Source organism: Herpailurus yagouaroundi, unplaced genomic scaffold (assembly GCF_014898765.1).
Source record: "Herpailurus yagouaroundi ecotype Mexico unplaced genomic scaffold, PumYag 165, whole genome shotgun sequence".
Classification (NCBI taxonomy): domain Eukaryota; kingdom Metazoa; phylum Chordata; class Mammalia; order Carnivora; family Felidae; genus Herpailurus; species Herpailurus yagouaroundi.
The window spans coordinates 17,382,370-17,407,451 of record NW_024412406.1 but is presented as its reverse complement, the minus strand read 5'-3'; the positions used below and the strand labels follow the sequence as shown (position 1 = coordinate 17,407,451).

Here is a 25,082-nt window from a genome sequence, read left to right as displayed (position 1 = left end):
GAGAATGTTCCATGTGCACTTGAGAAAACAGTATATTCTGTTGCTTTGGGATGTAGAGTTCTAAATATATCTGTCAAGTCCATCTGACCCAATGTATCATTCAGGGCCCTTGTTTCTTTATTGACCATGTGTCTAGATGATCTGTCCATTTCTGTAAGTGGAATGTTAAAGTCCCCTGCAATTACCACATTGTTATCAATAAGGTTGCTTATGTTTGTGAGTAATTGTTTTATATATTTGGGGGCTCTGGTATTCGGCACATAGACATTTATAATTGTTAGCTCTTCCTGATGGATAGACCCTGTGATTGTTATATAATGCCCTTCTCCATCTCTTGTTACAGCCTTTAATTTAAAGTCTAGTTTGTCTGATATAAGTATGGCTACTCCAGCTTTCTTTTGGCTTCCGGTGGCATGATAAATAGTTCTCCATCCCCTCACTCTCAATCTGAAGGTGTCCTCAGGTCTAAAATGAGTCTCTTGTAGACAGCAAATAGATGGGTCTTGTTTTTTTATCCATTCTGATACCCTATGCCTTTTGGTTGGCGCATTTAGTCCATTTACATTCAGTGTTATTATAGAAAGATAGGGTTTAGAGTCATTGTGATGTCTGTAGGTTTCATGCTTGTAGCGATGTCTCTGGTACTTTGTCTCACAGGGTCCCCCTTAGGATTTCTTGTAGGGCTGGTTTAGTGGTGACGAATTCCTTCAGTTTTTGTTTGTTTGGGAAGACCTTTATCTCTCCTATTCTAAATGACAGACTTGCTGGATAAGGGATTCTTGGCTGCATATTTTTTCTGTTCATCACATTGAAGATCTCCTGCCATTCCTTTCTGGCCTGCCAAGTTTCAGTAGAGAGATCCGTCACAAGTCTTATAGGTCTCCCTTTATATGTTAGAGCACGTTTATCCCTAGCTGCTTTCAGAATTTTCTCTTTATCCTTGTATTTTGCCAGTTTCACTATGATATGTTGTGCAGAAGATCAATTCAAGTTACGTCTGAAGGGAGTTCTCTGTGCCTCTTGGATTTCAATGCCTTTTTCCTTCCCCAGTTCAGGGAAGTTCTCAGCTATAATTTCTTCAAGTACCCCTTCAGCACCTTTCCCTCTCTCTTCCTCCTCTGGGATACCAATTATGCGTAGATTATTTTTCTTTAGTGCATCACTTAGTTCTCTAATTTTCCCCTCATACTCCTGGATTTTTTTATCTCTTTTTCTCAGCTTCTTCTTTTTCCATAATTTTATCTTCTAGTTCACCTATTCTCTCCTCTGCCTCTTCAATCCGAGCCGTAGTTGTCTCCATTTTATTTTGCAGTTCATTGATAGCATTTTTTAGCTCCTCCTGGCTGTTCCTTAATCCCTTGATCTCTGTACCAAGAGATTCTCTGCTGTCCTTTATACTGTTTTCAAGCCCAGCGATTAATTTTATGACTATTATTCTAAATTCACTTTCTGTTATATTGTTTAAATCCTTTTTGATCAGTTCGTTAGCTGTTGTTATTTCCTGGATGTTTTTCTGAGGGGAATTCTTCCGTTTCGTCATTTTGGATAGTCTCTGGAGTGGTGCAGACCTGCAGGGCACTTCCCCTGTGCTGTGGTGTATAACTGGAGTTGGTGGGCGGGGCCGCAGTCAGACCTGATGTCTGCCCCCAGCCCACCGCTGGGGCCACAGTCAGACTGGTGTGTGCCTTCTCTTCCCCTCTCGTAGGGGCGAGATTCACTGTGGGGTGGCATGGCCCATCTGGGCTACTTGCACACTGCCAGGCTTGTGGTGTTGGGGATCTGGCGTATTAGCTGGGGTGGATCAGCAAGGTGCACAGTGGCGGGAGGGGCAGGCTCAGCTCGCTTTTCCTTCGGAGATCCGCTTCCGGAGGCGCCCTGCGGCACCGGGAGGGAGTCAGACCCGCTGGAGGGATGGATCCACAGAAGCACAGCGTTGGGTGTGTGCGTGGTGCAAGCAAGTTCCCTGGCAGGAACTGGTTCCCTTTGGGATTTTGGCTGGGGGATGGGGAAGGGAGATTGAAATTTTTCTTAAACGCTAGTCTCTAGGTAGGGTTGGGAGCCTCTTTTCTGGTATCATAGCAGCTTTTGAAATCTCCATTCCCTTGGTGGGGCTTGAACTCACAAACTGTGAGATCGTGACCTGAGCCAAAGTTGGATGCTTAACCTTGGTATGCCCAATTGTAGTGATTTGTTTAAATTTGTCTTCCACTAAATTTGTCTTCCTTCTATCTTTGAGGATAGATACCATGACTTAGTTAAACATTTTTATAAATTTCTGGTGCCTTGTACAGTACAAAATGTGTAATAGGTGATTGGTGAACAAATGAATACATGCATGCCATTGGTGAATACAAATGGAACACATGCGTGCCATTTTCAACTAGTCACTTGTTCTGGAAAGTCTGCCTAGTACTAGGTTAAAGATTTTAAATATCTCTCACAGAACTTAAATTTTCAAATAGTTGAGGATTCTGAATTAGGTACGTTAATTTCATTAGCCAGTCTTTCTCTTTTTTTTCCTTCTTTTCTGGATGACTTCTGTTTCAAATCACAAAATGTTACAGCTAGAAAGAGAGCTTACAGATCATCTAATTCTATCCCCTGCTTGACAGACTACAGAAGGGAGGAGTTTGTGATTATGAAAACAGGCAGTGGTATCTGAGACTCAGTTACATCTTAGACTCTAACTCCAGTGTTTTTTAACTGTGGCAGGCTGTTTTTTAAAATGCTGCTATTGTAATAGTATAAATAGTATAATAACTATTTATAATAATAATACAATAATAGTGGTAGCAATAGTAATGATAATAACTGTGCTATTATTTGAGTTCCTTCCTGTAAAGTAGCTCTTTTACCTCTATTTCATGCATGAGGAAAATAGAGAGTTAGCAAGGTTAAGACACTGTCCCCAGCCACACAGCTAATAAATGATAGAATTATATTCATCTGGTTTGTTCTCTTTCACTTCACTCTATTGTCTGGTTTATGCATGGTACCTTTAGAAACAAAATTCACAATCTTTTATGTTCATGTTATTTTAAAACGAAAAATTACTTGTTTGGAACATTACAAAAATCTTAACTTTGTTTCCTAATCTGAAAGGTGTGGGTTAAGACTAAAGAATCTCCGTGGTCCCCATGGGCTCTAAAACTCCTTTGATGATGAAAATAGGTCACTCTGGCCACCAGTAGCAGTATTAGCACTAAAACTCTAGGTTTCCTCAAATCAAGAGTTTGATGATGTTTTTACCCTATCCTACGGTATTGGAAATTGGGTCCTCCTGGTTCATTTTCTTGAAGCAGTGAAATGAGAGAGAAATCGGTGTAGGTTGGTTTCATACTTACTGTGGAGACTGAAGCTTTCATTTTGTCTAAACATTGAGTTCTTTTCAGTCTCTAACTGAAACTTCTTGAATGACAGCAGATACATTCATATAAGTTCTTAGAGAGATTTTTAAAAATATCTCTTTCCAACTATAATTCTTAAAGACAATATGTCAGCTTTATGTAAACTTTTGGAATTTATCCAGTAATGAGCTTGTTAGCCATTTCAGTTTTACCTGGAATTTTTTCAGATATTTGCATGCTTAATGTTGATCTAAAAATTAAGTGTGGAATCTCCCCTAAACTCTGACCACTGTAGGCCTCTTTTTCCATTTATTGACTTCTTTGTTTTCTTATGTCAGCCTTTCTATAGAGCCTTTAAAACTTTAAAATCAGTAATGGAAGTGGAAAGCACTTAGCCACAGCATAGGATGTAGTTCACAAAGGAAGGAAAATTACAGTTGGTCTCCCAATATAAAATGTACTTTTAGTAAGTCTCCGTAGAACAATTTAAAGCTGTTTCCTTACAATCATTAGATTTTCTCTAAATATTTCAAATGTAGTCATTCATTTTAGTTTTCTCCCTTATGTTAACTTACTAAGCTCAGTTCCTGAAAAATAACTGTTTCAAGTATAGTTTCTAATGTAAACCTTGCATATGCTTTACTGTCTTGTGATAACAAAGAATGCCCTTGGAAGAGTTTTATAAGCTACTTTCCTGAGGGGGTGCCTGGGTGGCTCAGTCGGTTGAGTGTCCGACTTCGGCTCAGGTCATGATCTCACGGTTCATGGGTTTGAGCCCCGCATTGGACTCTCTGCTGACAGCTCAGAGCCTGTAGCCTGCTTCAGATTCTGTCTTCCCCTCTCTCTCTGTCCTTCCCCTGCTCACACTCTGTCAGTCTCTCTCTTGAAAAATAAATAAAAGGGGCGCCTGGGTGGCGCAGTAGGTTAAGCGTCCGACTTCAGCCAGGTCACGATCTCGCGGTCCGTGAGTTCGAGCCCCGCGTCGGGCTCTGGGCTGATGGCTCAGAGCCTGGAGCCTGTTTCCGATTCTGTCTCCCTCTCTCTCTGCCCCTCCCCCGTTCATGCTATGTCTCTCTCTGTCCCAGAAATAAATAAACGTTGAAAAAAAAAAAAACAAGAAAAATAAATAAAAACATTAAAAAAAATTTTTTTTAAAGATACGTTCCTGAAATTCTTCAAGAAATTCACAGTTGAACAAGAAGAAAATACTAAGTGCATCTGATCTAAGAGACCAGATCTAATTTCTATTTGTTCTTTTATAGCCATACCTTACATTTAAGAAATGGAAATAAACCTATGTGACTAGAAACAACCTATAATTTTGGTGTCAAACGCTATACATTAAAAGCTTTATTGAGTAAAAATAATTGTATTGAACCAAAACTCATTTTTAAGTTGAATATTGTTTCCAGATTTTATTGAGACGTTCACCAAGTGTCCTATTTTTCCATTTTTAGAGTATATCTCTTAAGAATCAGGATTTAGGATGATGGATTTTTAACCCCACAACAACAAATAACAAAACAATGAAAGTAGTTAAAGATTGTGCTATCTCTTCCAGGCATTCTACTGTAAACTTATATGCGTTCTCTCAATCCTATAACAGAATTACTAGGTATAAATGTTATCCTCATTTTACAAGTAAGGATTTAAGTCTTCGGTTCAACGTCAGTTAGCTAGCAAGTAGCAGAAACAAGATATTTGAATTAAGTTTTCTATTTCCAAGAAACTTTTGTGCTTAACCTTTATTGCTAAAACTACTCTTGCATGGTCCTTAATTATCAATAGTACAGACACTTCTGAAACTGCTGGACAGTTGTTCTTTAGGAGTGTTCCATTGTATCTTTCAAGGGATGTTAAGCAGCAGTTTTTTAGCAGCCAAATTTTGGTGATACTCAACCGGTTAATCACCATTCCCAGTTACAAGGACTACCAGTAATTCTTGTTTTTTTTATCTTAATTAGTAGGATTTTTCAGTCACCAGTGTCATAGTGTTAATTTTTATTCATTGCCTGGTAGTACTTGAGGAATTGGACAAAGCAAACCACCTTTCCATGTTTTGTTTTCTTTAACATTTGTTTTTACAGTTTGTTTATTTTGAGAGAGACAGAGAGACAGAGCATGAGTTGGGGAGGGGCAGAGAGAGACAGATACACAGAAGCCAAAGCAGGCTCCAGGCTCTGAGCTGTCAGCACAGAGCCTGATGTGGGGCTTGAACTCACGAGCTATGAGATCATGACCTGAGCGAAAGGTGGACGAATAACTGAGCCACCCAGGCACCCCTGCCTCTCCAAGTTTTGTAATGTGTCTATTTAGAACCTAAAATAGGCATTTCTTTGGAGAGTTTTCTTTTGGGAGATATGTTTTCTGCTTGATTTTAATTTTATAATCATTGTATTTATAGATTTAAAAATATATATATTTCTAAGTATTTCTTATTGTAGATCAGGAAACATGAATTAAATAGCTTCTTGATCAGAATTCACTGTCTTGTGCTTGTCTATTCTTATATAACTGTATTGATGATAATTACATAGTCTGATGTTAAATAATCCTAATAGTTTGTCTCTCTTAACAGATTTTATTAAACAAAGAAGAGCAGGACTGAATGAATTCATTCAGAACTTAGTTAGATATCCAGAACTTTACAACCAGTAAGTAATTTTTATTGTTTTAAAGAGGCGCTGAAACCAAACCTAAGAATAATGAATAAGCTACTGATCTAGACTTTATACATTCTGTGGAATGTTACTGTGCTGTATATGTTTGTAAAATTATCAAGCTGTTTTTCCCTGGTATTCTTTTTTTTTTTTTTTTAACGTTTATTTATTTTTGAGATAGAGAGAGACAGAGCATGAACGGGGGAGGGTCAGAAAGAGGGAGACACAGAATCTGAAACAGACTCCAGGCTCTGAGCTGTCAGCACAGAGCCTGATGCGGGGCTTGAACCCACGGACCTCGAGATCATGACCTGAGCCAAAGTCGGCTGCTTAACCGACTGAGCCACCCAGGCGCCCCTCCCTGGTATTCTTAAAACTCCTTTTCCTCCCATCAACTCAAGGCCCTGGTTATCTTCTTTCTTCCTTTTGTACTTGTATTAGTTTTGTAGATTAAACTTAAAAGAAATTTGCATAGCCCATAGTTAAGACATTTTTCTAACTATATTTGTTCATGTTATATTTATACTTGCATTCAAAAAGGATTTGTTAAATCACTATACTGTATACCTGAAACTAATATTACACTGTAATGTTAACTAACTGGAATTCAGATAAAACCTTTTTTTTTAAATATTTTTTTTAACATTTATTCATTTTTGAGAGACAGAGACAGAGTATGAGCAGGGGAGGGGCAGAGAGAGAAGGAGACACAGAATCCGAAGCAGGCTCCAGGCTCTGAGCTGTCAGCACAGAGCCTGACACAGAGCTCGAACTCACGGACCACGAGATCATGACCTAAGCTGAAGTCAGATACTTAACTGACTGAGCCACCCAGGAGCCCCTAGATAAAACCTTTTTTTAAAAAGCATTTATGAAGTACCTGCTGTATGCATTGGTATATAAGGAGAACTTTCCAAAGGCACAGGCTAGTCTAGTGGGAGAAACAGACATGTAAATCAGCAATTGAAGGTAGGAAAGTTTTATGATAGAGGTGCTAGAAGATAATGGGGAAAAATGTGACCAGCTTTTCTTCAGAGGAGGTCAAGCAAGGCTTCCTGGAATTTAAAGGATGTGCAGTTGTTCAGGAAAAGGTAGGGAGAGAGCATCCAGACAAAGGGGGCAGAATCTGCAAAAAGCCTGACATATTGAAGATACTTACTTGTTTACATTTCATCTCATGTTAATGAGTTTAAGCTTCTTTCTGTAGGCCAGCAGCTCCTGATGAAGTCAGAAGTCAGAAGTCAGCAGCTCCTGATGAAGTTCCTCTATAGGAACATATAGGTAGATCCATGGTTTGAGATGTGTTTTCAGTTGAGTTTGATAATTCATGGGTATTCATTATATTTATTATGATTTTTTTTTCAACGTTTTTATTTTATTTTTGGGACAGAGAGAGACAGAGCATGAACGGGCGAGGGGCAGAGAGAGAGGGAGACACAGAATCGGAAACAGGCTCCAGGCTCTGAGCCATCAGCCCAGAACCCGACGCGGGGCTCGAACTCACGGACCGCGAGATCGTGACCTGGCTGAAGTCGGACACTTAACCGACTGCGCCACCCAGGCACCCCTATTTATTATGATTTTTAATTTACATATATGTTACCTACATTATCTTATTTTTACAATTTTTTTTTTAATGTTCATCTTTGAGAGCAACAAAGACAGAGCACAAATGGGGAATGGACAGAGAGAGAGGGAGACACAGAATCTGAAGCAGGCTCCAAGCTCTGAGCTGTCAGTACAGAGCCCAATGCAGGGCTCAAACTCGCAAGCTGTGAGATGGTGACCTGAGCCAAAGTCAGACACTTAACCGACTGAGCCACCCAGGTGCCCCTTACATTGTTTTGCATATATAAAGTATTGTGTTCTAAGAAGAAGTAAAGGGGATAAAGTAAAATGTCTGGGGAGCTTTTCCATAGTTCACCTATCTGTGTAGACATGAAGATTGCCTTATAGACAGTGATGCAAACAGGACACCCTTTAATAGTCTTTTCAGAATCACAGCCTGAAGGACTGTATATTTAGCAGTTCTAAAACAAGTGACTACCATTTGTGTAGTTCTTCACAGTATAATTATTGAGGGCTTATACCATTCTGAGCAAGTCTTCTGACCTCTTTTTTTAACTTAATTTAATTTACTAAGTTAGTAAAATTCTAGAACTGGACCTCCTCTGACCAAGGTCTCCTGCCCAGTGCTTTGGATTTTCCCTCAATGCTCACAGGTAGGATAAGCTCAGGGAGAGGTGTGGCACCTGTGGTAGCTCTGGGGTTAGCCAGTGCATTAAGGAGCAGGTGCCTTTCCATCCTGAGCCTCTAGCAAGTAACAAACACAAAATTAGGGAGGATCTTTGAACTCAGGATTTGTACATTTGGTCTTTTCCTCAGCAAAGAGCCTTTTGTGATTCGGCTCTCTGTATAATTATTTTTTAAACATTATGCCTTTGCCCTAGGACAAATTCTGTGTCTTCAGCTTAGATCCATTCCTCTAATCTTTAATTTTTGCTGTATGCACTCATTACTTCTAATTGGCATATTAGTGGCTTGTTTTAAATATAATGTATACATTAAGAGGTCGAACGTGTCTTCTTTGACAGAGCCTCACGTGGAATAAGTATAGAATAAATGGTGGTGATGGATATTATTTCTCCTGACATTTTGAAGTGTTACTCAGAACTTGTAACACTCTATATTAAGTTCTAAATATTCATCCTGGATCTGGAAAGTAATATTATAAAAATGTTATATTTGGTATTAAAATTCAACTAAAAGCAATTTGATTATATTAATTTTAATTATACATTTGAAATACACATACCATAAAATACACAATTCTTAAGTATACAACCCAGTGGATTTATATGTACATATACAACCTGTAACTACCACCATTCTATTCATGGTCGAGGACATTTCCAGTACTTCAAAAATAAATAGCCAAGAGTTTTCTCAAACTTAATTTTTAACTGCTGTTTTCTTTTTAATAAAAAAATGACATTTCATATTTTTTGAATCTCCTCTTGATGTTAACCAAGCTTTGCTAATTTTCACACTTTTCATTTAAACATCAAACTATAAAATAGTACAGATTTAAGAGAGCAAGAAGAGAAGCCAATCATCAAGTGTATTTCGAACACTTACTATGTGCCTCTTATTCCCAGTTAGGGAAATGCACTTTAAAAATACTTCTACTTGAAAAAAAAAAACAAAAAACTTCTACTTGATAAGGTGCCTGGCTGGCCCAGTCAGTGGAGCATGTGACTCTTGATCTTGGATTTGTGAGTTCAAGCCCCATGGTGGGTGTAGAGATTACTTAAAAGTGAAATCTTAAAAAAAATAGAAAAAAAAGTACCTTTATTTGCTTATGTTAAAACAACTTTATTGGGGTGCCTGGGTGGCTCAGTCAGTTGAGCGTCCGACTTCGGCTCAGGTCATGATCTCACAGTTTGTGGGTTCGAGCCCCGTGTCGGGCTCTGTGCTGACAGCTCAGAGCCTGGAGTCTGCTACAGATTCTGTCTCCCTCTCTCTCTGGCCACCCCCCCCAACTCACACTCTGTCTCTCTCTCCTTCAAAAATAAATAAACATTAAAAAAAAGTTTAAAACAATTTTATTAAAATTTATTTTTAAAATTATTTAAAAACTGGAATAAGGCAGGTTGACATTTCTCTGATCTCTGAATAAAAAAGGGTTTTCTGAACATATTGGCAATGCATGATACGTGTAAAGTAAAACAATGACAAATTTGACTTAATAAAAACTTTTGAACCCCAGAAATCACAAGTGAAGTTAAAAACCAAAAATGTAGAAAAAGTTTCCCATAATAAAGAACAATAGATAAATCTGCTTCATCTAGAAAGCTTGTGCAGACAGAACACACTTAAGACACCAAAAGAAATGGACAAAGCCCTTTAATGATTTATAAAAGAGGAGATGCAAGTGGCTGATTACCAGAGAAACTGAACATTTCTGTATTATTTAAGAAATGCAAGTTGGGGGGTGCCGGGGTGGCTCAGTCGGTTAAGCGTCCGACTTTGGCTCAGGTCATGTTCTCACGGCCCGTGAGTTTGAGCCCTGTGTAGGGCTCTGTGCTGACAGCCCGGAGCCTGCTTTGGATTCTGTGTCTGCCTCTCTCTCTGACCCTCCCCTGCTCATGCTGTGTCTCTCTCTGTCTCAGAAATAAATAAACATTAAAAAAAATTAAAAAAAAAATAAATGCAAGTTGGAGTAAAAATACCTTATTTTAGCTTTATTGCAGTGCAACACATAGAGAAAAGACCACAAATCATGATTATGCAGCTTAATGAACTACGAGAAGGTGAATGCATCTGAGTTGCCAGCGCCCAGGCCAAGAAATGTAGAACATTACTAGCACACCCGAATCCCCTCACATGCCTCCTCTCGATCACTGTTCCTTTGTTCCTTCCCAAAGATAACTGTTCTCCTGATTTTTAGCAGGAAAGATTAATGTGCCATTTTTGTACTTTATAATAAATGGAATCATACAATATTCTCTATCTGGCTTATTTTCATGTTTATTTATTTTTGAGAGAGAGAGAATGAGCAGGGGAGGGGCAGAGAGCAATGGAGACACAATCTGCAGCATGCTCCAGGCTCCAAGCTGTCAGCACAGAGCCCGGTGCGGGGCTCGAACCCATGAACTGTGACATTATGATCTGAGCCAAAGTCAGACTCTCAACTGACTGAGCTACCCAGGCACCCCTCTATCTGGCTTATTTTCAACCATGTGAGAGTCATTCATGTTGTTGCATATAGCTATAATCTGTTGATTTCCATTGCTGTATATTATCCCATTGTATGAATATACTCCATTTTATCCATTTTACTGCTCAGATGCACATTTGAGTTGTTTTTATTTTATTGTGAATAATGTTGCCATTAACGTGTGCAGATATTTCTGATGTACTTGGAGTAGAACTTCTGGGTTGTATGCTATGTATATGTTTAACCTTAGGGGATAATGTTAAACATGTTTTCCAGAGTGATTGTACCAAATAATATTTCCACTATCCATTTATAAGATCACATTGCTCACCTCAGCAACACTTAGTATTGTTAGCCGTTCTGGTAAGTGGGTTGTAGTATCTTACTGTTGCTTTATTTGTATTTCACGAACTACTAATACCTTTTCTTTAAATTACTGTTTTTCACTTTTAAATTATTAGAGATGGTAATATAAACCGAAATATTTAATGCTAATCAGAGCTGGAGAGAGTCTTCAGGATATTCATACACTGCTGGGAGAGAATAAATTAGTATAGCCTTTCTGGAAATCAGCTTAACAAACTATATTTAAAACCTGAAAATGGTTTATAATTCAGACCAAATAATTTTGTTTTTAAAAATCATGAATGCACAAAGATTATCAATCACAACTTTATAGCAGTGAAAATTCTGTAGTAAAAATTTGGAATCTTTGTATCCATCTGTGTATCCTAAAATGAAAGAATCATTGAGTAGCATTTAGTGCATTCTCACTATACAACAGTATACATCTATCAAAAGTGACTGTTTACAAAGACTTTTTAACAACACGGGGAAATGTTTGTGATGTAATTTTTATGTGAAAAACATTAAAAATATTTTTAAATAGAAGATGGTCTTAGTGGTACAGAAAAAAAGATTGAAATAAAATACCACCAAGATACTAGTAATAGTTGCTTCTGTGTGTGATAAGATTAAAGATCCTTACCCTCACCTTTAAAAATTTTTTTATTGAGGGTCCCCTGGGTGGCTCAGTTGGTTAAGTGTCTGACTTTGGCTCAGGTCATGATCTCACAGTTCATGAGTTTGAGCCCCGTGTTGGGCTCTGTGCTGACACCTCGGAGCCTGGAAGTTTCTTCAAGTTCTGTTTCTCTCTCTCTCCGCCCCCAGCCCCTTCTCCCGCTCGTGCACGCTCGCTCTCTCTCACAAAAATAAACCTTAAAATTTTTTTCTAATTTTTTTATTGAGATAAAATTCACATAAATATAATTCACCCTTTTAACTGTTTTCAAAAGTATACAATTTAGTGATGTTTAATATAGTCACAGTGCTATACAACCATCACCACTATCCTATTCTGTTGTCTCAAGCCTAATCTAACATTAACATCACTCCAGAAAGAGACTGCAGTTGACCCTTGAAAAATATGCATTTGAACTTTGCAGGTCCACTTATGCATGGATTATTTTTTGGTACAGTACTGTAAATGTATTTTCTCTTTATGATTTTTTTAACATTTTTTTCTCTAGGATACTTTATTGTAAGAATACGCTATATAAAACACATAACACAAAATAAGTGTTAATCAACTGTTTGTTATTGGTAAGGCTTCAGGTCAACAGTAGGCTGTTGGTAATTAAGTTTTGGGGGAGTCAAAAGTTACACATGGATTTTCAAGTGCATGGGGCATCAGGGCCCCTAAACCCCCATGTTGTTTAAGGGTCAGCTGTACTTTTGAATTTCTCCTTTCACCCAGCCCTTAGCAACCACTAATCTACTTTTCTGTCACTGTGAATTTGCCTATTCTGGATATGGCATATAAATGAGGTCATATAATATGTGATCTTTTTTGTCTTTTATTTTTTCAGCATACTGTTTTTGAGGCTCATCCATGCAATATCATATGTCAGTATTTCATTCTTTTGTATGGCAGAATAATATTCCTTTGGATATGCTACAGTTTGTCCATTTATCAGTTAATGGACAGTGGGGTTGTTACTACTTTCTGGCTATTGTGAATAATGCTGCTTGTGAACATTTGTGAGTTTTTGTATGGATGTGTTTTTATTTCTCTTGGGTACATGCTAGGAGTGGAATTGCTTAATATATGGAATTTCTACATTTAACTTTTTTAGGAACTGCCAAACTGTTATCCATAGTGGCTATACTAGTTTATATTCTCACCAGCTCCTCCCTTTTTTGAAAATTATTTTTTGGAGCACCTGGGTGGCTCAGTCAGTTAAGCAGCTGACTTCAGCTCAGGTCATGATCTCACTGTTCATGGGTTCAAGCCCTGCATCGGGTTCTGTGCTGGCAGCTCACAGCCTGGAGCCTGCTTCAGATTCTGTGTCTCCCTCTCTCTCTGCCCCTCCCTGCTTGTTCTGTTTCCCTTTCTCAAAAATAATAAACATTAAAAAAATTTTTTTAATAAAAAATAAAAAAATAAAAATTATTTTTCATCTTTCTGAGTTTCTTAGTAAGGCCTTTTTAGTCCACTTTTTTTTTTCTCTTCATGTTTGATCTTCATACCCATCCCTTCATCCCTACTGTTGATCCTTACTTGAATGTTTGTTATATGTCTTCAGATATTTGTTTATTGGGTGCTCCTTCATGTCTGTGAATATTTAAAATATACAAAATGAGGGGCGCCTGGGTGGCTCAGTCAGTTAAGCGGCCGACTTCGGCTCAGGTCATGATCTCGCGGTCCGTGAGTTCGAGCCCCACGTCAGGCTCTGTGCTCACAGCTGAGAGCCTGGAGCCTGTTTCAGATTCTGTGTCTCCCTCTCTCTCTGACCCTCCCCTGTTCATGCTCTGTCTCTCTGTCTGAAAAATAAATAAACGTTAAAAAAAAATTTTAAATATACAAAATGATACTGTGCTACATGGTTCCTTGTTTCTGACTCTTGAGTGGAATTCTCTGGGTCGTTAACCATAGCTTTACTAGTTTCTCTATTGGTGGATGCCTATTCTTCTGATTTATTACTATAGAGAAAGTTGCTATGAGTATCCTAGTTACATGTCTTTCACTGAACCTGTACAGAATTTTCTTGTGGTTTATTCCTACAACTGGAAATTATGGGCCCTACACAGTTTAACCAATATTGCCAAATTCCTTTTCAGAAAAGTTTCCTCATTTTACTTTCTTACTAGCAATGCATGAGGGTGTCTCTTTCCCTATATCCCTATCAACTTTTGATATTATCTGTCTTTCTAATCTTTGCCCATTAACGGACATAAAATGGTACCTCATTTGTTGTTTGACTTTGGATTTCTTTGATTATTAGTTAAGCTAGACATCTTTCTTACCATTTGGGGTTTTTCTTTATGAACTGCCTGTTTTTATCTTTGATCATTTGTCAGGTGGATTCCCTATATTTAAAAAATTAATCAGCTTGTTACTTTTATAATAGTAGTGATGGATTGTATTGGCATTCATACTGTAAATGCTATTACAGTTATTTTATTTTCATTTTAAAAGGGAGAAAAGCTATAGAGATGCTTTTAAAGTTATAATAGAGTTAATTTTTGTTTTTAGTCCAGATGTCAGAGCATTCCTTCAAATGGACAGCCCAAAACATCAGTCAGATCCATCCGAAGATGAGGATGAAAGAAGCACTCAGAAGGTAGTAAGAGGGATTGTACTTTTTAACAGAAAAAATACCATTCCCCAAAGATGAAATTACTGGCAACTTGAGGGCAACATTTACTTAAAATGATGTAATCTCATCCATTGTAAATTTTCTACCCTGTAGAATACAAAAAAACAAATGTGTACACCTCTTATTATTTCTTATAAAATTTATAAAATGAGTACTTTTATGATAAAAAGTAATCCATGGTAGTATTTAGTAGAAAGTTTTGAAAATAGTAAGAAGTATTTATCACTAACCAGACTAGTAATTTTTAACATTTTAGTGGTTTTCCAACTAATCTTCTCTTAATATATAGGGATTTTTTAGTTACCTCATTTTAATTATACAGTATATACAATTTTATATGCTATTCTCTTCACTTTACATCTTAATTTTTGATCATTATATGTCTTCATAATCATTAACATACTTAAACTATTGTTTTGAATTTTGACCAGCAGGAAAGGCCTTTTTAATCAGAATGTTAATTTAATACTTCTTCCTCTTCATTGCCAGGTTTTTATATGCAGAACAATCAATATGTATATGCCAGTTGGCATCAACTAAGTTTTATTCCTGTAGGTACATGCACATAATCAGTATGTGTTCCAAATAAAGAGTAGGGTATTCTTATTTTTTTTAAACCAGTTGTGATAACCAATAAATAAATATAATAAGCTCTGGCTTATTATAATGATGTTTTCAACATTTACTTTAGAAAGTTACGTGGGAAAGGTAAATTATAGTAATTTAACCCAGAGAATTATTATTTAGCAATTAAAATTGATGAAAGCTGTATATATTTGCTAAATATATACATGAAAGTCAGAGATGTTGCCTTAAAGTACATTTTTTGTCTTTATAATGTTGTGTTTTTTCATGGTTCTGTTTCTGTGTTTTAAAAGATAGTATCGCTCGGAACATTACTGTCCCATAGCTAAAATCTTCATTTGGAAAATAGTCCTATTCCTTTTTTGCAACTACTGTAAAGTAGTAATTTTACTTCTCTGATACCACTGGAGGCTTTTCAAGTTAAGAGAGCTGATTTATGTTTTCCATTTGTGACATGGTTGATCCCAGGACAACATAAAAGGATATTTTAATTTTATATCTGAAACTTGTCAAAAGAGAAACAACAAACTGGGAGAGCATTTGTAATAAGGCCTAAGAAGGGAAAACATTTATGTAAAAATATATAGATGGATTTTTGAAAAGAATGATATTTAAAGCCCTGTAGATAAAAAGCAAAGGGACATGAAGAAATACTGTTCGTAAACAGACATATGGGAAATGATCAACCTCAGTGCCAACAGCAAGTGAAATTTTTAAAATAGAGATTTTTTTTCTCTCTGCCAAATTAACAAAAATGTAAATAAAATACTTCAGGACTGATAAGGGTAAGGCACAGCAGGCATCCCTGCCTGGGCTTACCTGGCACCGCTATAATTTGGCAGTTTGGCAGTGTGTATCAAACATGAAAATATTCAGGTCATTTAGGAGTTGACGCAAATGAAATAATCCTTCGCGCAGAAACAAACAAAGGTAATCATTTTAGTACGAAAAGTTAGAATCAATGTAAATATAAACCAATTCAATAATTTGTCCCCATATATTGTACATTAAAAAAATTTTTTTTACGATTCCAGTCAGTTTTTCAAAGCTACGCAAAGACTATGTGAAATTATTGCAGTATTTGCAAAATCATCTGTTAATAAGGTTATGGATTTTTTAAAAGCACCTTCCTGGTGTTTTCCATATTTTGTAACCATGTATATATATTTTTAATGCAAAAATGAAATATTAAAGACATTTTAAAGAAAATGTATATAATCCTGATTTTCCATGTTTTACTTGCTAATCATGTTGAGAGTATGTAGGTTTGGGTTATTTGAAAAATATCTTGCTTTGCTATAGGAGACAGCTGGCTTTGAAGAAAGAACCAAATGGAGAGAGCTTCCTGAGTTCTGATTCCTGTCTCTACTACTTTTGACCTTAGATCTGAATTCTATTTCCTTTCTCTTTTTTCATCCATAAAATCTGTAATTGGACTAGAATCTCTTGCAGTTTTAAAATACAGATAAAAAGAATCTGTTCAGAAAAGGGAAGAAGCTGTACTTTGTCTTACAGCTATAGCTATTTATTAAGGACTTCTAAGTGGATAACTAAATTAATAGCCAGAAAATATCTTCGAGGACATCAGGACCTTTCCCCTTACTTACAGAAAAATAGAGTCCAAGAAACATGCTTTTGTTTAATTATCATTAATTATTAATGATAATTATGCTGTTAATAAACTATAACACATCCTCAGTTTAGTGATTAACTGTAATCTTTAAAAATAGTAGGTAGTAGGGTACCTCAGTTCAGCAACCGACTCTTGATTTTGGCTCAGGTCATCATCTCACGGGTTCCTGAAATAGGGTACTGCTGATAGCTCGGAGCCTGTTTGGGATTCTCTTTCTCTATCCTCCCCCATGCACATGTGTGCACCCTTGCTCAAAATAAATAAATAAAACTTTTTTTTAAAAGGTCTTAAAAATAGTAGGTAAAAAATTAATTATGTTTCCCAATAATTTTCATTATTATTTTGGAAATATGCTCTGTTAGGAAAATCATTGCTGTGTAATGAAATCTTTTTATGTATCAGTGTTAATTCAGGCCACAAGTTGCCCTTGTTTAATCCATGCTTACTGCCTCCTCTTCCCTCACCTATATAATATATAAAGAAAGTTAATTGAATGGAAAAGTGATCCAGTTTTCTGCACATTCATTCAAAGAATAAGTGTATTGAAATTGTAATTTAGTTTGGATTATGTTATCAGATTCTCGGAAACAGTATAATATATAAACAGAAAAGATTACTCCATGTTAAAATTATGACATAATAGGATCTCGTTTCATGAACCAGATTTTTTACACATTTTTTTTTTTTTTTGTCTTGTGCTAGATTGTATGGTTCTCTAAATTTCTGTCTTCTGGGGACTGAAAATGTAGTGCTTGAAAATTTTTCATGTAAAGATATTGGTAGAAAATAAATTTGTTTTGTAAGTAGGAAACTGGTGTCAATATTGTTATTTTTATAAGAAACGTATTATTATGCTTAGGAAATTTTGCCCTACATTTTTCATTTTTTTTTAATTTATTTTGAGATAGAAAGGGCATGTGCATGAGTGGCGGAGGGACAGAGAGAGGAAGAGAGAGAATCCCAAGCAGGCTCCACACTGTCAGTGCAGAGCCCAGTGTGTCCTTGATCTCACAAACTGTGAGATCATGACCTGTGCTGAAATCAAGAGTTGGATGCTTAACTGACTCAGCCACCCAGGCGCCCCTTTGCCCTTATTTTTAAAAGTAGTTTGCATTGTGGAGATTTTCTATAATTTTCAAATGAATTTAAGTGGAAATATATATGATCTATATCACTAATAGTAAATTGCTTAGATAAAATTTTTTAGTTCTGATGAGCTTAAAGAGAAAAGTTTTTACAGCTTATTTTGTATCTATAACGTATGGAAGTATAATTATATAATAAGGCTCTAGTAAAAGTATGCATATTTGGAGTATCTGCAGCTTTGTGATTGTATGTATAAAGAATTTCAAAGGGAATTTATGTGAAGCAGAATTCACTTACACCTGGCTGTATGAAAAGTGCTCTCACTAACAAGATCACTAGATTAATTTTATGGGATTTGGGGATAAATTTCTAGCTAATTATTAGTGAACTAGAATCTTTTTTTAGTTAAATTGCTTTATAGCATAGTAGGTAAGTAAAGATTTGGTTCTAAATTAATACTAGGGATTAAATTTATGTTAATTATTGTAAAGAGAAAAGACTATCTAAAATTTTTGTTAGACCACAGTGGTGGAATTAGAAAAACACTCCTGTCTGTGTGTATTTGCTTTAGAAATAAGTCTGTCTCCTATAATTCAGTCCAGCATCTGCAGTCTTCATCATCATCATATTATCATTTCCATGTCATAATATTAATGAGCAGTTATTTGAAAATTTGAAACATAGGTAGCCATTTTAACCAGTTTTTAAACGTAGAAATGGTCCCTTGTAAATTGTGGTTTCTACACCCACCTCATCCAAGGAGCTTTCCCCAGTTTACTTCATTCATTTGACAACTTTGAGCTTCATTCCTGTGTTATTTTTTCCCTTACAACTGCTCTTGCAATTTGTCATAAAAATGTGTGTTTATATTGGTTGTGTGTTTCCAAATAAGTTTATGCATTTAATAAGAATTAGGACTTCAGTTTTCTTTAACATGGCGATGCATCAATATCTATGGGAGAGTTATATACATTTTATTTCAGAACCATTTATTTTATTGACTGATAATCTTTGAAGTGTTATTAACAGTGTTACTGTTTTTTCCTCCATCTCGATAGCTACACTCTACCTCACAGAACATCAACCTGGGACCATCTGGAAATCCTCAGTAAGTTTAATTTGTTTCAAAAATCCTCTAACTGAATTCTAGGAAGACCTGTCTTGTGAATGTGCAGATATACATAATTATATCAGTTTAACTAGAACCCAATAAAATACAATAACCATAGTTATGGTGAATATAATGCTATCATATGCTTTGCTTATCTATTTTACTGTTCTAGCTTTCCATTGCTGTAACAGAGTTCTGAGGATTTTGTAAATCCACAGATTATTAATTTGGTTCTGCTGTTTTGCCATTGTCATTTTTCTGGTGTGTGTGTGTGTGTGTGTGTGTGTGTGTGTGTGTGTGTGTGTGTAAAATCAGAAGACTGTATTTCTCAGGGGATCTTAAGTCGTCCTGGGAGGGACTTGGAGGGGCTCTGACAGAAATATCCATGCAGGTCTAACACATATTCTCACTGGTGCTCAGTGTTTATTGGTGCAGCCCTGGTTGTCAGCCAGCTTGTTCCAGAGGAGTCATGATGGACATTACCATAGTAAAGTCTATTGAACTTGTTCTAACCAGTTTCTCCCACAGTGCCATATTTTTTTGAGCACGGGGAAAACATTTTGAGGAACACCAGGAATGGCAAATGTAGATTTGAGTATTAGATCTTGATTTTGAGTATCAACTCCAGCAGTTCATTAGAAGTGAATGCCTAGATTGCTGAATACATAGGATTCCAGGGCCACTTCTTGGCTCAGTTTGAGGAGTGCCCTGACAGATTAATGATACCTGCCATGGTTTGGAGAAAGAGTATAATGTTTCTATCCTTACTTGTAATTATTCTTCAGTTTCATTGGATTAATTCTGAAGTAGTGTAGCTTTTCTCCCAAGACATTATGCTTCCCTCACTCTTTTGGTCCTCTTAGAGAGTGAGTAAAGACAGATAAAAAGTGGCCCAAGGATTGGGTCCTGAGAGACATCAGCATTGTAGTAAGGTCAGGGAGGAACCAGTAAAGGAGAAAAAAAAAAGTTAGTAAAATAGGAGAAAAACTGGGAATGTGATGTCTCAAAAGCAGGTGAAGAAAGTGTGTCAAGGGGGGAGTAATTAACTATGTTAATGTTTCTGGTAAAGCAGGTAAGTGTTGAGAATTGACCATTGAGTTTGATAAATCATTGGCGACCTTTGTAAGCTGTTTCAGTGGTGTAATGGGTACAAACCCTGATAGGAAAGAGTTCAGGAGAGGACAGTGGGAATAGACAATGAATTTAAACCTCTTACTTGAAGAATTTTACTGCAAAGGAAAGCAAAGAATTGGAGTGGTAGCTGGAAGGGAGGTTTAGTTTTGAGCATGCTTTCCTGTCATCATACACTGAGTTGTTCAGGCAGCACAGAAACAAACTCGCTTTCAGCTAGGGTTCATCACCAATAGTTAACAGTGGTGCCTTGGGTACGGCCTCAGTTAGCCTATTTGCTATGTTTGAAAAATTTGCTTGATTTTTTGCTATTTGTTTAAAAAAATTATTTCAGTACCTCAACATATCACTAAAGAACAAAATAGTCCAAAGAGCAGATTCTTGAAGAAGAAAAACACCTGAGCTTAGTTAAGTATTTATTTCCCTAATCTTTACCTGTTATTATTTAACCTAGGCCTGGTGCTATTCTAATGTTTGAATTGGCCATTTATTTTGATAGTAAATTAAAGGAAATTTAAACTCTAAATGGAGTCATTATCTTCTCCTGAGTCCAATTTAAGATTCAGACCGTGTTGAAGGAAACCTCTTTCCTGGCTGCTTACGCTCTGCTTTCTGTTGCCATGTGCTTTTGTCTACCTGTAACCAATATTGTTTTTATCTGACAAGTTAATGTAAATAAAAGGACAAAATTAGTATTCTCTTTGATCTCTGTACTCCTGGATTTTCTGCATTGCCATCTATGAGAATAAGCGGAGAGGTCTTTTATCTGTAATGTATGATAAGTGATATATGTGCAAAATCTGTACGTGTCAGAAAAATTGCCAAACTAGATAGTCCTTGGAATAAATTACTAATTTATATAGTTATTCAGTTTCCTCATTAACAACACTGGTGAGGTTTATGGTTAACTAAATTGGTTTAAAGAGAAGCTACATTGAGTTCAAACAATATATAGATATAGATAAATGCTTTTCTCACAAAAAGACCATTATGGAAGTCTTTCTTAAGCAGAACTTAACAAGGCATTAAGAAGGTTATAAAATGTCTTATCAGAAAGTAGATATTACTTCTATTCATTATTACCTATTTTATATTCAAGATGAGGTATATTACCAGTGTGAAAGCTGGAGTCATCATGCTAGAATGTTGTCCCCAGCATTTACTTATTAAAGAGTGAGGTACTAAGAAATGTTTAAAAGTTAACATCTTTCCAATTTCTAGGAGGCTAATTTTTGTCATTGTTCATTTATTTCAGTGCTAAACCAACAGACTTTGATTTTTTAAAAGTTATTGGAAAAGGCAGCTTTGGCAAGGTAAGAGTTTTTATTTTTCCATACAATAAATAAATACTTAAGGAATGCATGCGTTATATATTCCATGCCACGGTGCTTGTTGGTATGCAGGATATGGAGTTATGATGTTTTCCCTACCTTCAAAGTACTTAAGGAGATAAGACATCTACTCAAATTTTAACATAAAATTCATTTGTTCAACAAATATTTATTGAGTACCTATGATGTGCCAAGCACCATACTGGCTTTTGGTTAGATAGTACTGAACAAAACTGACATAGTCACTACCTTTGTGATGCTTAGAACCTAGTAGAAGTAACCAATTAAAAATATGCAGTCAGGGCACCTGGGTGGCTGAGTCGGTTAAGTGTCCAACTCTCTTGGTTTTGGCTCAGGTCATGATCCCATGGTTGGGGAGTTCGAGCCCCATATCAGGCTCTGTACTGACAGCATGGAGCCTGCTTGGGATTCTCTCTCTCTCTCCCTCTCTCTGTCCCTCTGTGTGCGTGTGCTCTGTCTCTCTCAAAATAAGCTTTAAAAAAACAGTCAAATAATTGAAAGTAATGGGACTGTGAAGTAAATGAAGAATAGAAGACAATAGGCAGTGGCGGGAAAATTCCTATTTAGATGGGTCAAGGATGGCTTCTTTTTACTTTTTATTTTTTTTTAATGTTTACTTTTGAGAGAGGGAGAGAAAGTGTGCAGGGGAGGGGCAGAGAGAGAGAGGGAGAGAGAGAGAGAGAGAGAGAGAATCTCAAGCAGACTCAGTGCTGACATCGCAGGGCTCAAACCCATGAACTGTGAGATCATGACCTGAGCTGAAATCAAGTCAGACACTTAACCTACTGAGCGACGCAGGAACCCCAAGGATGGCTTCTTTAAAGGGATGCTATTTAAGCTGAAGCAGGAAAGACATAAATGAGCAGCTGTGAAAATAACAATTGAGGAAGGAAAGGGATGTGTGAAAACCCTGCTGCTCCTCACACAGTGTCAGATGAATCATATAACTTGACTGTGTAGCCAAACCAAGGAAGGAGAATCTACTTTAAGGCCAGAAGCATCATAGATGGAGTTACCAGAATCATAAGATATATTTAATTGCTTTTTTGCATTATACTTCAATCTGCAGTGAAAATAAATATGCATGTGTTTAATTATAGGTTGCTACATTCCTAGCTTTCAGTATCTCTAGTTTGTTTTCTGAGTTCCCTAGATACCAGAAACTGTGACCATACAATTAAATCCATGTGTGTTTATTAGTTCAGCACATATATTGACCACCCACTACGTGCTGGACATTGTGCTAGTATAGCAACAGAAAGTTAGAAAGGGATAGTGCACGCAAAGTGCTCCCTCACAGTCTGTTGAGATGTTTGAGATAATCTGCTCATTAAAAACAAAAAGCATTCTTTTTTAGATCTAGATAATGATGTTTAGATCTAGAGTCTACCAGGAATTGGTTCTCACATATATTATGAAGTTGTAGGGTCAGAGTTCATTTTTTATCCTATTGATATCCATCTGGTCCCACACAATTTATTGAAAAGACTGTTCTTTCCCCACCTATCTACAGGGTAACCTTCATCGTTTATATGGTGTCCATATATGCATGCATCTGCTTCTAGATTTTATGTTTTATATTTCTGTTTTGAGTTTTTCTGTTTTGTTCTGTTAGTCTATGTCATTTGATATCCAACAAAACAAGGCCTCCCTTGTTTTTCTTCAAGAGTCTTAGCCCTTTGCATGTATTTTTAATTAGCATACCAATTTCCACAAAATTTGCATGCCAATTTCCACAAATTCTAGATTTTGATTGGGATTGCATTGAATCTAGAACAATTTGGGAAGAATTGTCATTTTTACATTATTTAGTCTTCCAATCCATTAACCGTGGTATATCCCTTTCTTAATTTTTAGTTCTTCTTTAATTTTTTTCAATAATGTTTTATAATGTCCTATGGAGTTTTTATATATCTTTAATTGGATTTATTCCTATGTGTTTCATTTCTAAATGCTGTTGAAAACTGGTGTTAATTATTGAAGCTGAATATATGCATTACCTGTGTGACACATTGGTTTTACTTCTAGTTATATATCCTTCTAGCTATTTATCTTTCTAGCTATATATCCAACAGATATGCATGCACATACACACTAATATGGAATATGGAAAGGAATATGTCATAATATTCATGGCATTGTTATTCATAAACAATCTAAATGTCGGTCAATTAGAGTGGATTAAATTGTGTAATGCAGTTTTTCACAGAACAAATAATCATACAATTTGTAAGGAGCCACAAAAGACCCCTAATAGCCAACGTAATTTTGAAAAAGAAAAAACAAAACCAGAGGTATCACAATCCCAGATTTCAAGATATTCTACAAACCTGTAGTCATCAAGACAGTATGGTAGTGGTACAAAAATAAACACATAGATCATTGGAACAGAACAGGGAACCCAGAAATGAACCCACAATTATATAGTCAATTAACGTTCAACAAAGGAGGCAAGAATATGCACTGGGAGAAAGTCTCTTCAACAAATGATGCTTGGAAAACTACATGCAAAAAGATGAAACTGGACCACAGTTCTTACAACACACACAAAAATAAACTCAAAATGGATTAAGGACCTAACTGTGAGACCTGAAACCATAAAAATTCCCGGGACGCCTGGGTGGCGCAGTCGGTTGAGCGTCCGACTTCAGCCAGGTCACGATCTCGCGGTCCGTGAGTTCGAGTCCTGCGTCGGGCTCTGGGCTGATGGCTCAGAGCCTGGAGCCTGTTTCCGATTCTGTATCTCCCTGTCTCTCTGCCCCTCCCCCATTCATACTCTGTCTCTCTCTGTCCCCAAAAAAATAAATAAAAAACGTTGAAAAAAAAAATTCTAGAAGAGCGCATAGGCAGCAATTTCTCTGACATCGGCCAGAAAAACATTTTTCTAGATATGTCTCCTGAAGCAAGGAAAACAAAAGTAAAAATAAGCTATTGAGACCACATCAAAATAAAAAGTTTCTTCACAGCCAAGGAGATAATCAGTAAAACAAAAAGACAGCCTACTGAATGAGAGAAGATATTTGCAAATGACATATTTGATACAGGGTTAATATCCAACCTAGATAAGGAACTTCTGCAACTCAACACCAAAAAAAACAAATAGCCCAATTAAAAATCAGCAGAAGACATGACCAGACGTTTCTCCAAAGAGGACACACAGATGGCCAACAGACACAAAAAGATGCTCAACATCATTCATCATCAGGGAAATGCAAATCAAAAGTACAATGAGATATCACCTTACAACTGTCAGAATGGCTAAAATCAAAAACACAAGAAACAAGTGTTGGGAAGGATGTGGAGAAAAAGGAGGGCTTGTGCACTGTTGGTAGGAATGCAAACTGGTGCGGCCACTGGAAAACAGTATGGAGGTTCCTCAAAAAATTAAAAATAGAACTGTGTGATCCAGTAATTCTACCACTGGGTATGTACACAAAGTATTAAAAAACACTAATTTGAAAATATATATTCACCCTTATGTTTCAAGCAGCATTGCTTTCAATAGCCAAATTATGGAAACAGCCCAAGTGTCCATTAATAGATGAATGGATAAAGAAGATGTGGTTTGTATTATATATACAATGGGATATTACCGAGCTATGAAAAAAAATGAAATCTTGCCATTTACAACAACATGGGAACATCTAGAGAGTATAATGCTAAGTGAAATAGGTCAGTCAGAGAAAGACAAATACCATATGATTTCATTCATATATGGAATTTAAGAAATAAAAATAAAAGAGACAAACCAAGAAATAGACTCTTAACTATAGAGAACAAAGTGATAGTTACCGGGGG

General features: G+C 36.5%; 1 protein-coding gene across 4 annotated transcripts in view; it reads left to right on the top strand.

Annotated features, from left to right (window-relative positions):
- The window catches only part of SGK3 (serum/glucocorticoid regulated kinase family member 3), a 141,927-nt gene that overhangs the window by 92,041 nt on the left and 24,804 nt on the right, over positions 1–25,082 (top strand). For all 4 annotated transcript variants that reach the window (XM_040487678.1, XM_040487677.1, XM_040487679.1 and 1 more), the window contains 4 exons: positions 5,926–6,001; positions 14,263–14,350; positions 18,749–18,798; positions 21,188–21,245. In XM_040487678.1, coding sequence (XP_040343612.1) covers positions 5,926–6,001; positions 14,263–14,350; positions 18,749–18,798; positions 21,188–21,245 — 272 coding nt within the window. The remainder of the gene's footprint in view (positions 1–5,925; positions 6,002–14,262; positions 14,351–18,748; positions 18,799–21,187; positions 21,246–25,082) is intronic.